This window comes from Haliotis asinina, chromosome 2, assembly GCF_037392515.1.
Source record: "Haliotis asinina isolate JCU_RB_2024 chromosome 2, JCU_Hal_asi_v2, whole genome shotgun sequence".
In the NCBI taxonomy this organism is placed as follows: Eukaryota; Metazoa; Mollusca; class Gastropoda; order Lepetellida; family Haliotidae; genus Haliotis; species Haliotis asinina.
The window spans coordinates 37,090,954-37,104,316 of NC_090281.1; the positions used below are offsets into that span (position 1 = coordinate 37,090,954).

General features: G+C 42.9%; 1 protein-coding gene across 1 annotated transcript; it reads right to left on the reverse strand.

Annotated features, from left to right (window-relative positions):
* Window positions 1–7,196: 7,196 nt before the first annotated feature.
* Window positions 7,197–10,292, reverse strand: LOC137271776 (uncharacterized). The gene is made up of 2 exons (XM_067804176.1): window positions 9,484–10,292; window positions 7,197–7,263 (listed from the first exon to the last, which is right to left on the reverse strand). Exons 1-2 carry the CDS (start codon window positions 10,290–10,292, stop codon window positions 7,197–7,199), a joined length of 876 nt encoding a protein of 291 aa, XP_067660277.1.
* Between the last annotated feature and the right edge of the window lie 3,071 nt (window positions 10,293–13,363).

Below are 13,363 nucleotides of genomic sequence, written 5' to 3' on the forward strand. Positions count from 1 at the left end.
CAGGAACTCTTCATACAAATCAGGGAATAATTGCACGCCGTGTCTACCACATTCTTTTACAGCGTTTGACAGTTCACTAATAAATAGTGAGAACAACAACGGACTCGGGATGCATCCTTGGCGCAGTCCATTTGGACAATTAAATAAATCGGTAATGTCTGAGAGCATTTTACGCAGTTTGTAAATTGTTTTAAGTGCAGACAGCATTTTACTCCCTAACGCTTTCTGTTTGAGGCAAAATCAATGTGTATATCGTTTCACATAACCAAACGCCTCTCCGAAATCTATAAAGGCGACATAAAGTTTTTCCGCTTTTTCATAAAGCATTTTGCGACAACAGAATTTAGCCTGAATAGCCTCTAGTTGAATAACCAAATCGGAAACCCTCCCGTATTTCTGGAACTTTTAGTTCCGTTCATATTTTCAGTCTATTACTGAGCACACGAGTAGATTTTGCTTAAGATGCTTAACAACAGTATGTCCATGTAGTTGTCGGGGTATTTCTCTCACCTTTTCTATCACCAACGATAGACTTTGACCTGTTTGTAGGAAATTCTCCCGAATCATATAGTTTATTAAAGAGAGTAGCGAGAAAAGGAAGTGGTTTGATCATTTCAATCAGCATATTTTCTATGCCTGCTAGCTTACCATTATCTATATGTTTTATAGGTACTTCAGGCGAAGTAATATGTGATTCTAGTATAATTGAATCAACTTCATCTAAGTCTGGATCTTCCATAGACCCAAAGTGGTCGATCACTGGTGAATCATGTATTGCTAACAGGGTACTGAAGAGGTTAAACTATGCATCGTTACTGTTATTCGGACGGGGTCGGTTCAAAGGAGATGTACCTCTGAGGTTACGCCAAAATGGCGTAGTGTTATTAATTGCTTGCTTTATTGTGTCAGCATTGTTGCGTTCATGCGAGAGCTCTGTGCGCCTAAAAATATACCTTTATATTAATTCCAATAATAATAGCAATAATTAAGTGGGCTTTCCTTGGATTTATTTCTTTGGAATCCACGAAAGGCTTTGCAAGTGAAGTAGTTTTTACTTTTACGCTGCACCAAGTACAGTTTGTACAAACAAGTCTAGAGCATAGTCAACATCTGTATCGACCAGTCTTCTTGCTTCAAACAACGGTGTCAGAAACGACGAGAAAGCGATGACACGGTATGAGACAGCGATAACATCAGTCAAAAAAGCTATACAACGAGCCGTTTGCACCTTTTGGGAACGCGATAACATAATAAAAGAAAGCGGTAAGACGAGACAAGAAAGCGATAATACGATATGAGACAACAATAACACGAGACAAGAAGGCTATAACACATTTCGTGAGGCAAAATGTATTTGTGAAAGGGGTGTTGAAATTTTATGATACAGGAATGACAATTATTATGATTATGATAAATTTTATGCAGACAAATGTTACAAAAGTATGTTGCTATGCTTCTCTATAGATAAGAAAGATGTTATCTTTTCAGAACAACTTGTGAATAATGGCAATTTGTAAAATATTACAAACTACTAATTCCTGACACTTCATTTAGGTCTGTTTGTCTTTGGAAATGGACTTGTACGATATTAATTTGGCTTCACCGTCAAATGAGATGAGATATACAGTTGCTGTTATTTTGTCCAGTTTTAAAGTAGGCTCTTTCTTCAAGCGGGAGTGTGCCATGCAGTGTGTCAAGTAGTCATGACATAGTTCTCAGTCTACTTTACTTTGTGGCTGTTATAATTGCTGTATTCAGATGCTGATTATGTAAACGTGACAGGTATACCACATACACGGACATACAGATATACACTGGGTCAGACAGATGTTCATGCTGTTGATCACTGAATTTTCCAACCTGGCTGAACCTCCGTTGGTTTCAGGTACATGAATTGGACAATCAAAAGTTGATTTCATCTTCATGTTTTAAACATTTTCCCTGAATGCTGAGGGCTTAACGTTTTGCACGTGTAAGTGGAAATGATTAAACTTGCTCGGTCAAATCCAAAAACTATGCATAATGAATCTGGTGTGGGCGAAAGGCTCATTCTCGAGGACTAGGGGATATCTCCCAGTTCCTAAGACTGAAAATGGTTGTTTTCCTTGTTTGTTTCTAATTATCTGTTTGGAAAGCAGGTGGTAGGTCGCCCGATCGCTTCCGAGCCACCAGATGTTAATTCGGGTGGAGGTCATTGACATGTGGGACACTTGCGTCGAGCAAGAATATGAATTTGGCTTAGAAGGTCTTTGGGCTGGAAATCCCAAAGAAATTCTTTTTTAGATTTTCTGCAAGAAACATAATTACGTTAAACTATTTGGCTCACTAATAATATGATGAGAACACGTGCTCTCCGACCCAGATGGCTCATGCTATCTCATTTGTACGTGTGAAGTCTCAGGAATTCCACGACCCATTAAACTATTCTATGCAAGATTTGTGTGGAGAATGGCAGTCGGGCCGGAGATCGAGACTGTGAATGTAAGGCTAAGGAACGGTTAAACTATGTCTTATATACCTCCCAGAGATCTTTAACAAACGGATGTAAAAATGTCTTATACGTGTAGTTGAAGAAAAGGTTATTGAATGTGTGATTGTTTATCACAGTGTCAGCTGTTTCCGTGCTTTCCATGACTTTTTAAGGGGAGGTAGGGTAGCTTAGTGGTTAATGTGTTTGCTCTTCACGATGAAGACCCGTGTTCTATTCCCTGCATGGTACAGTTCTTGTGTCTCCCGTCGTGATATTGCCGAATTATTCCTTAAAGCGGCCTACAGACATTTATTACTCATACGGGCGATGAGATGCCGTGTATTGTCTTTGTGATATTTGCACAGTGTGCAGTTTAATTATTTTATGTTGTTGATTGTTTAGCTGAACAGAGAAGAAATATATTTGGATGACGTAACTATTTTTCAAGATCCAACTTTTCACGTTTCATTGATAGTTTGAAGGTGCTGTGCTCACACACTCCGGAATTTAAAAAAGAAAACATAAATGTGAATACTCTCTTGGAACACATTGTTTTGCAATAAACTGTGTTATGAATATTGTAGTGTTTTAGAATGTTGTAGAAAAAAGAGAAAACCCAAACCAGAAACAAACAATATTTTCCACTGTTTGTAAAGAAACATATCGGCCATTAGGCTAACCCCGATCCCGAACACGTCTCCTCCAGACCCTTTCTGACAATGGGGTACCAGCACATCAAATCATGCAAATGTCCCGGCACAACAATGTTCAATCAATAAACAGTTACTCTTCAATTAATGAGGAACAACATCAACCCATCAATATTGTCAAACCCTTGTAACTCCCCCGCTCTGTCCACACTGCCTCTGTCTCTGCCTTAAATTTTCATTCTGTACATACGCTACTCTCAGCTGCAGTTAATGGCGGTGCTGCAGTTATTGCACTTTAACAGGACTCCTCTGTCAGTCGATCATGTGCTCCAAAGAGGCTTCCCAGTGACTCGGTTTCCGACTAGAGTTATCCTTCTTGAAACTACTGTATTCCAATGGGTTCAATGACGTGACTGTAACACGCCTTCCACAGAACAAAATGTTGGTTCTTCAAACATGTTGAGTTTCTTGACAAAGAACATTTTCTAGACGTACTCGTGGAAATTTTATCTTTCAGATTTCCCAACTTTTAACCGCTGACTTTCCCCAAAATTGACAGGTTTTTGCCAAAGTGTTTCAACACTACACAGTCACCCGTCACTAGTCATACGGCAGTCGTGAATGAACGGTATTCCAGCGAACAGACTTGGTCTAACTACATTTTAGCTGTTATTACGTTCAATGACACTGCGTTTAAAGATCATTTTTGTCATATTAACAAATGTTAATGAATCATACACGAAAACATATTTTTGTATTTTAAAGCGATTTACGAGGTACTATTTTCAAGAGAGTACTGATGTTGTTACCACTTTAGAAGTTAGGATTAATACGCGCATGAATTCGAATCAGGTGTTTGAAGTACCTCGTTAGTTGTTCTCTAAATATTCACTCACTTTATTGTGATGATAATATAGGTGAGGGGCTCTTTCATGATTATTTCTGTCATGACTTTAAGCTGAATCGTTGCACAAACACAACGTTTAACTGAACGTTTCTATATCTTTCGGTTTGTCAATCAGGGCCGTTTGGCTTCTGTTTCTGCTGTTGACGACCTTACATAATAGGGGCTCTGGAGCAAGTGTCACTGACTGAACATTACCGACAAAGTTGTTTTGGACACTATTGTTAGAGTCACCTTCACTTTGAAAATGGGTCAGAGTTGTGTTGAGAACAGATTGTAGAACTTTGTTTTGGTGTCATCTGGGATCGGGGCGTGTTGTAAGATCGCAGACTTTGTATCCTGGCGATTCGGTGCCGAGAGTGCAGAGTTCGAAGTTGAAAAGATACTAGAATCTGTACTTTACTGACAGGGTGAACTACCAAATTTAATAGAGCATATGTTACATTTACAGTTTGCCACTTTCTAAATGTGTTTCTGTATTCATTGGGCCTTGGGAGCCCAATTGTCAGAGGGGTACGTGACCTAGAACACCAGTTATCAGTGTCCCACCTTTTGTGGAGGCCGCGGTGGCTGACAGGGTTAAATCGCTGCCTGTGTTTGCTAGGGGTCAGGTGCTAAGCTCTGTGTATGGGTTCGAGACCCCCAAAGGACAAGAATCTCTACTGCTTTGAGAAAGAGTAACCTGAAATATAACACAGGTCTCAGTCCTCCCACATTGGCCCCCATTCACTGATGCTACGTGGCAACATGCCTGCATCCTGAGAATACTGTGATGTGCGAGATGTTACCTACCATATTTAGAGACGATTTCCTTTCTTTTGCAGAACTGTCGCTTTCAGATAATGCTAGAATAAACACCACCGTAACTTAGATATGACAGGGCCACTGATGTTAAGTATAATCAGTGATGGAAATAAATGAGTGTGGCTTGTTACCTTGGTCTAATAGCTTGACACAAACGTCTCCTGAAAGGCTACTGCCGAGTTACATTGACATTGCATCTTTAGAACCACTTTATTCTGCCACCCCTTCGTTTCTTAAAAGCGCCAATCTGAAGACTGTCCAGTCTTGCCTATCATCACAAACAGATTTCCAGTGGCATGAAGTTTAGAATAACCATGGGTTCTGATCCACAAAACGTCCGCAGCGCTATACCATTTGTACATAACGTTACGACTGCTTTGTGGATATGACCCTGAAGGTTTTATGAATGAGCCACTGACGCTAGGTATTCATGAAAAGGAAAGAGTGAACCACAATATTCGACATGTGTCTATGTATACCAAAGAAAATTTAAATAACAATGTTCGGTACTGTTGTTAATATCAAGTGGAAATATTAGTTTTAGTCTTTGACGAATAGAAAATATGTGCTGTAAATAGATTGCATGTAGCTTCTTTATAAGCACAACTGAAAAGATTCTGTGATGACGCCATAGTTTATATCAAATGTCCAACTCGTAGGTAATACGCCTACTGATCATATATCTCCAGGAGAACTCACATGTTCTCCATCAAGGTATAGTTGGTTTTAGCTTGATTATTGATAGTACTGAGGACTATGTTGGAGCACGTCTGAATTATTGAGGGCCTTGATGGATGTCCTACTAAGGTTCAACTAAACGTCACTCCGGTCGCAAGACGGTAATACCACCTTTCAAGGTGTGGCAAGACACTTTGACGTTGATATTTTTCATCCCGCTCTTGTCTTGAAATGTCTTAAACATTGAAGGACCTCATCCATATTCGTGGCCAAAACCTTGTAATTCCCTGGTACAAATAAAGCACTGTTTCTAGACACGTTCATCTTGAACGCAGCGTTTCAAACATATATTGGGAGTTAATTCCTCTCTGTGTTCGGCTATCTGAAGTTGATCTGTAAACAGTCGGGCTGGATAAGTGATTGCCTCCACTAGCATTGGTCTATATTGAACTCAACAAGCCTGACCACCCGATCCCGTTATTCGCTTCTTACGACATGCATAGGTTGCTGAAGATCAAGTCTAACCCGGTCAGCGTGCATTGTGAAAGGCCAGTGGTTTGACAGCATGCACACATATATCCTAGCAAGCTCTCGCATTAATACAGATTGGCTGTCACTCAGTGAAGGTTCATAAGTACAATAGTGAACCCACTGATAGTGAACGTCAATTGTTAATTACTCGTCTTTGATCAAAACGTGATGTAAACCCGAACGACACTGACAGGTCTGTCAGCTCATTGACAATTGCCCTTAAACGTACTGTGAGACGTCGTGTGTGAAACTGTGACTGGGTTACGGGGCCTCATAAGGCAACAGTTAGTACAGTGTTAGGCGTTACGGTAACAGGTCACGTCTGCAGAAAATCTGTTCTGTCACATTCATTTCATTCGACACCGTATGCATAAGAATAGGTGTTGTTATATGGATGGGTAACGGTCGATTAAAACTGAGGCTAATGAATGCTCAACAAATCTTGATCTATTCCAAATTTGGTAAATAACCATATAGACAAATTTTCGGAATTTGTTAAACTCTGAGCTGCTGATGTAGGACAGCAAGATAAAAAATATGATTGAATATAAAGTTAACATGACCAACAGTCGTGGATATTTAGAATCAACAAAATAGGGTGGTCGTTGTATTGACAATCTACCCATGCGCAGAAAATGTTATACTCTGTTTCAGACTTGACTGGTTTTTCGTTACCTCCAATGTACAAATGAAAGCTGTCTTTCTGCATCGAGCGCTTTATCTGTTTACATCCGTTAATGTGGACATAACAGTAAGAAATCGTCATAATAGTCGGTGCGATGTGATCTGATAGTGTTGATAACCTTTTGTATTGTAAGTTTGGGTTTGTAGATATCATAATACGCCCGTGTGTTGATGTATTCTTGTTTTAATGTTGGACTTGTCCTATTTTTTTCGGAGGGTAACTTAGTTGGAAGGAATTGTCCAGTTGAACATTTAAAAGCTAGCAATGTACATGTACGTTATTCGTCCTTAATTCGCATTCTAGAAGATGGGTAATGCAAGGCTGTTTTTTTATGGGTGTAGAATGTCTGTATTCTGTAAGGACAATACACCGCCCTGTAAAATGTGATTAATAAATGGTTACAATATTGCAACAAAAGGGCGTTGTATTGCGGTGTTGTCAGTGTTTAGCAGTGTATGGCAAAAACAAGCACTCCTACACGGCGATAAAGTCGGACACATCCGATTTCCATGGACAAAAACAGTTCTTCTCGAGTTCACAACTTTCAAAAACAAAACAACAAAGCAAAAACAAGTACAATTGGACCAGTTGTGCTGATTGCGTTTTTAACTGCCATCATTCCCAACATGGAACAATACCAAATTCTCGAACATAAAACACCAACATTGTTGTCGCATAATGTGTGTCTAATTTTTTCACGTCTTTGAATGTCATTTAGAAGTGAAAATACATAAGAATGAAGATTTTTATGGATATCAACTTCTTTATGAGAGAACACAACGTTTCGGAGTTAATGCTTACTCCTTCATCAGGTGATTGAGAAAGGGATACAGAGGTGTATTTATATGTACAGGTAAAACAATAACAAAGTAACAAGTGGAATGAGTTAACGAAAGCTAGTATAAACAAGCACTGATAGGAAGCCGATAGTTAAGATAACAATGATGGAAGCCAATGGTAATGCATTACAGTTGATTGGATATGTTTACATAACATGATTGGGGATAAGGATGGAAGCCAATGGTGATACATTACGCATGATAGGATGATGTACATAACACACGATAGGGGGTGAGCATGTTACATGAGGGTTGGTGATGTACAAACACAAGTATGTACTCGGGTAGATAGGCTATACATGAATTACATAGATAGAATGTACACAGGTAGATGAGATTAATTTATCAATAAGTCCCAGGCACTTGGTAGGTACACTCCTTGGTCGCGGTTGATGGCTGGTTTCTGTCTCCGGATCTCGATGGCCTCTTGCAGTTTCCTTTGGCGCCAGTTGTTGTTGTTGGTAGATAGTATCCTAGTGTCCTCCCATCGAATTGAGTGTTCAGGGTTCTTGAGAATGTGTTCAGAGATGGCCGATTTCTGGTCGAGTTTCCTGACTGAGGTCTGATGTTCCTTCATTCTGGTGTTGATTGGTCTCAGCGTTTCTCCAATGTATAGGTCGCCACAGTTGCAAGGGATCTGGTAGATGCATCCTCTCGGGTTAGGGTGTTCACAGCTGGGTCCTTTACCGTTGGCTTTTAGGTAGGTCTTGATGGTCTTGCCACTGGAGAAGGTGACATGGATGCTGGCTTTGGTCTTGATGAGGCGTGATATTTGATGACTGATGGGGCCAAGGTAGGGTATGGTTACTCTGATGGGTGATGGAGAAGGTTTGGGGCGGGGTTCTCGGTCCTTAAGGGCCTTGTTGATGGTGGCTGTGACGAGCTGGGGAGGGTAACCGTTGAGTGTGGTGAATGTCTTTCTGAGGTGGTCCAGTTCATTGTTTAGGGCATCGGGGTGGCAGAGGGCTTTGGCACGTCTGGTAAGGGTGGCGATGATAGCTTGCTTGATCTGAGGGTGGTGGCAGGAGTTGTAGTGGATGTACTGGTCGGTGTGCGTCGGCTTGCGGTAAACTGAGGTTCTAAGTCCATCGTCTGTGGTGTGGAGGGATACATCAAGGAAGGGCAGGTGTTGGTTGGTCTCAGTCTCCATGGTGAACTTGATTCTTGGATGTTGGTCGTTGAGGTGGTTGAGGAGCTCATTGGGGTCGTTGTCATAGGCGATGGTGGTGAAGGTGTCGTCGACTTTGCGGTGCCAACAGAGGGGCTGGAACGGAGCTGTGGAGAGGGCTGCTTCCTCGAAGGAGGTCATGAAGATTTCTGTAATGAGAGGAGAAAGAGGTGAGCCCATGGGGAGACCGTGGATCTGCTTGTATATCTTACCATTGAATGTGAAGTAGGAGGTGTCAAAGCAGCTGCGGGCGAGGTTGATGATGCTGTCTATGGTGAGCTGGGTGTCCAAGTCATCTATCCGGTTGGCTAACTTGCTGCGAAGGATGTCCAGGGCTTCTTCTAGTGGGATGTTGGTGAAGAGGTCCACGACGTCGTAGCTGACCATGGTGCCTGTGGGGTTGGATTCTTTCAGCTGGTTGACAAAGGATGAAGAGTCGCTGATGTAGGACTTGCCATCTTTGCCAAGTGGGGCGAGGAGACGTGTGAGGAACTGGGCGGTGTTGTAGAAAACTGAACCTCTTGAGCAGACTAGGATCCGGGCTTTGGGCGGGTTCTTGTGGATCTTGATGGTGGCTCTTCCGTATGGGGCTTGGGAGTTGATAGGGTTCAGCTGGTTGAAGATGATGTCGTTGATTTCTCTCTTCTCATGGAGGTCCTTCAGGGTTTTCTTGTGTTGTCTTTCCAGTCTGGCCGTCGGATCTTTCTTGATATTGAGGTAGGTGGTGGTGTCTGAGAGGCTGTTGTTGACGAGCTGGAGGAATTCCGGGGTGTCCATGATGACTGCTGCTTTGCCCTTGTCAGCTTCGGTGATGGTGATGCTGTCATCCTTCTTGAGTTCGGTGATGGCCTGTCTCTCTTGGTGCGTGAGGTTGGGGCGGGGCTTGGGAGCTTGCTTGATGCTGTCTATAATCTGGTGTCGGAGGTAGTCTACGTTGCCATTGGGAGCCAGTTGTTGAAGTCCACTTTCAATGCTGGTGATGAAGGCATCTGTGTTGATCTTGGCGGCGACTGGGACATACTTCAGGCCTTTAGCAAGGAGGGATGTCTGAGATGGTGTGAGAGGCTTGCTGCTGAGGTTGATGACTGTCTTGAGGTTGGTGTTGTTGTTGTCAGCTTCGGGAATGATGGAGGTGGAAGGACGTTGTAACTGGGTGAACTTGGTGATGTGGGTAGTTTTCACTTTCTCATGGAGGTGCTGCTTGGTCTTCTCTGCTAAGGACTGGGTCTTGTGGTAGAGGTCAGACTCGAGGGTGTCTTGTAGGTGGCTTCTGCTGGTTTCAATGTCTTTATGGAGATGGGACTTGTGGCGGCGTAGGTGCTGTATCTGGTGCTTGACTATTCTGGTGCTGGCATTGTGGAGTATCTTGTTGATGGCAGGTGAGCGAGGGACAGGAGATGACAGTTGAAATCCTCTGGGAACGAGGTTGTTGTCTCGGCATCGTAACAGGAAAGTCAGATGATTACTGGTTTTCACAATTTTGCTAATAGAGCGGTTGTACCTGTTGATGGATGTGACTGCATCATCTCCATGTTGATGTCGTATCAGGTCTTTGAATGTCATTTAGAAGTGAAAATACATAAGAATGAAGATTTTTATGGATATCAACTTCTTTATGAGAGAACACAACGTTTCGGAGTTAATGCTTACTCCTTCATCAGGTGGACTTCTTTATGAGAGAACACAACGATAGGGTTCAGCTGGTTGTGGACCTCTTCACCAACATCCCACTAGAAGAAGCCCTGGACATCCTTCGCAGCAAGTTAGCCAACCGGATAGATGACTTGGACACCCAGCTCACCATAGACAGCATCATCAACCTCGCCCGCAGCTGCTTTGACACCTCCTACTTCACATTCAATGGTAAGATATACAAGCAGATCCACGGTCTCCCCATGGGCTCACCTCTTTCTCCTCTCATTACAGAAATCTTCATGACCTCCTTCGAGGAAGCAGCCCTCTCCACAGCTCCGTTCCAGCCCCTCTGTTGGCACCGCAAAGTCGACGACACCTTCACCACCATCGCCTATGACAACGACCCCAATGAGCTCCTCAACCACCTCAACGACCAACATCCAAGAATCAAGTTCACCATGGAGACTGAGACCAACCAACACCTGCCCTTCCTTGATGTATCCCTCCACACCACAGACGATGGACTTAGAACCTCAGTTTACCGCAAGCCGACGCACACCGACCAGTACATCCACTACAACTCCTGCCACCACCCTCAGATCAAGCAAGCTATCATCGCCACCCTTACCAGACGTGCCAAAGCCCTCTGCCACCCCGATGCCCTAAACAATGAACTGGACCACCTCAGAAAGACATTCACCACACTCAACGGTTACCCTCCCCAGCTCGTCACAGCCACCATCAACAAGGCCCTTAAGGACCGAGAACCCCGCCCCAAACCTTCTCCATCACCCATCAGAGTAACCATACCCTACCTTGGCCCCATCAGTCATCAAATATCACGCCTCATCAAGACCAAAGCCAGCATCCATGTCACCTTCTCCAGTGGCAAGACCATCAAGACCTACCTAAAAGCCAACGGTAAAGGACCCAGCTGTGAACACCCTAACCCGAGAGGATGCATCTACCAGATCCCTTGCAACTGTGGCGACCTATACATTGGAGAAACGCTGAGACCAATCAACACCAGAATGAAGGAACATCAGACCTCAGTCAGGAAACTCGACCAGAAATCGGCCATCTCTGAACACATTCTCAAGAACCCTGAACACTCAATTCGATGGGAGGACACTAGGATACTATCTACCAACAACAACAACTGGCGCCAAAGGAAACTGCAAGAGGCCATCGAGATCCGGAGACAGAAACCAGCCATCAACCGCGACCAAGGAGTGTACCTACCAAGTGCCTGGGACTTATTGATAAATTAATCTCATCTACCTGTGTACATTCTATCTATGTAATTCATGTATAGCCTATCTACCCGAGTACATACTTGTGTTTGTACATCACCAACCCTCATGTAACATGCTCACCCCCTATCGTGTGTTATGTACATCATCCTATCATGCGTAATGTATCACCATTGGCTTCCATCCTTATCCCCAATCATGTTATGTAAACATATCCAATCAACTGTAATGCATTACCATTGGCTTCCATCATTGTTATCTTAACTATCGGCTTCCTATCAGTGCTTGTTTATACTAGCTTTCGTTAACTCATTCCACTTGTTACTTTGTTATTGTTTTACCTGTACATATAAATACACCTCTGTATCCCTTTCTCAATCACCTGATGAAGGAGTAAGCATTAACTCCGAAACGTTGTGTTCTCTCATAAAGAAGTTGATATCCATAAAAATCTTCATTCCTAATTTTTTCACCATATTCAAATTTGAGATTTGAACAAGGCCTAAGATAACTGAAGCCTGACACGTAAAACCAGAGATAAAAAAACCAACTTTTTGAAAAAAAAACCCCCTCTGGAACCGTGTTCCCTCCACGTGTGCAACACCACCTATTCTACTGTAGGTTTTACAGTAGTAGATACTCATAATACACACACTTGCTTGCGTGGGCGACGGTTCTATTATTAAAGTTAATAGCATTCTGCATCATTTATGCTTCCCACACATATTAAGATTGCATGAGTGTAGTTTTTACACCGCTGTTAGCAATGCTCCAGTTGTATCACGGCGAGAACAACAAATATATGCTTCACACATCATTCCCGTATGGGAAATCAAATTAGGGTTGTTTGAAGCGTCATGAGCGAACGCTTTAACCATTCTGTTATTCGACGATCCCCACAGATTTAACTGCAAAACAAATATGTCGGGTCGTGAAAGACAAAATTTATTAAACTAAATATTGAAATATTTTACCAGCAGGTGGCCGCGCAGTCGGTCAGTACACTGACCCTCTAAGTGACCATCCGGGACTTGCCTTGTCTCGAAACTACCTACTGAAGGACGGAATGGTGGGTTAACACTAAGTTATGCCATCTATAGATAGCATCGTACAGGGCATGCACGAAGGGGGCCCTATCTACACTACCACCTAAATCTACCAGTCAAGTGCAGTCAGCATTGGACCTACTGGGGTCGCTGAAAAAGACTATGGCCACAGAGTGTGCCAACCCTAAACTAGCTGGGTTGCTGTAACAACCATCCCGAGTGTACAATCAGGCCCTAACACCGCTCCTACTCCATGTGCAGTCGGCAGGGGGCTACGCGGAGAGCAGACGTACTATGGAGCCACCATGAGACAAAAGCTCATGCCATTGGTCCCATGGAAAGCCAGTGTACTAAAGTCCAGGTGGAAGGGGGTGGAGGGACACAACACAAATCCAGAATGTACCAGGGTTCCTGCGTCTGAAAGAAAAGAGGCATGCATAAGCATCAGGAATCACATTTCTCGCGTATGTGGATTGGTTTAATAACAGCAAGTAAGTGTGGTTTTATGCCGCTTTGGGCAATATTCCAACGGCGGACATCAGAAGTTGGCATGTCCTATATGTCTTTCACTACGTTCAGATACAAATAACAAAACTGATCCTTATCACACAAGTAATACATGTTCAGTTCAAATGATTTGACTTGAACGAAAATTAAGGGGGATACATTTGGATGTCTCTGCAGCGGGCGTCGCGCATAT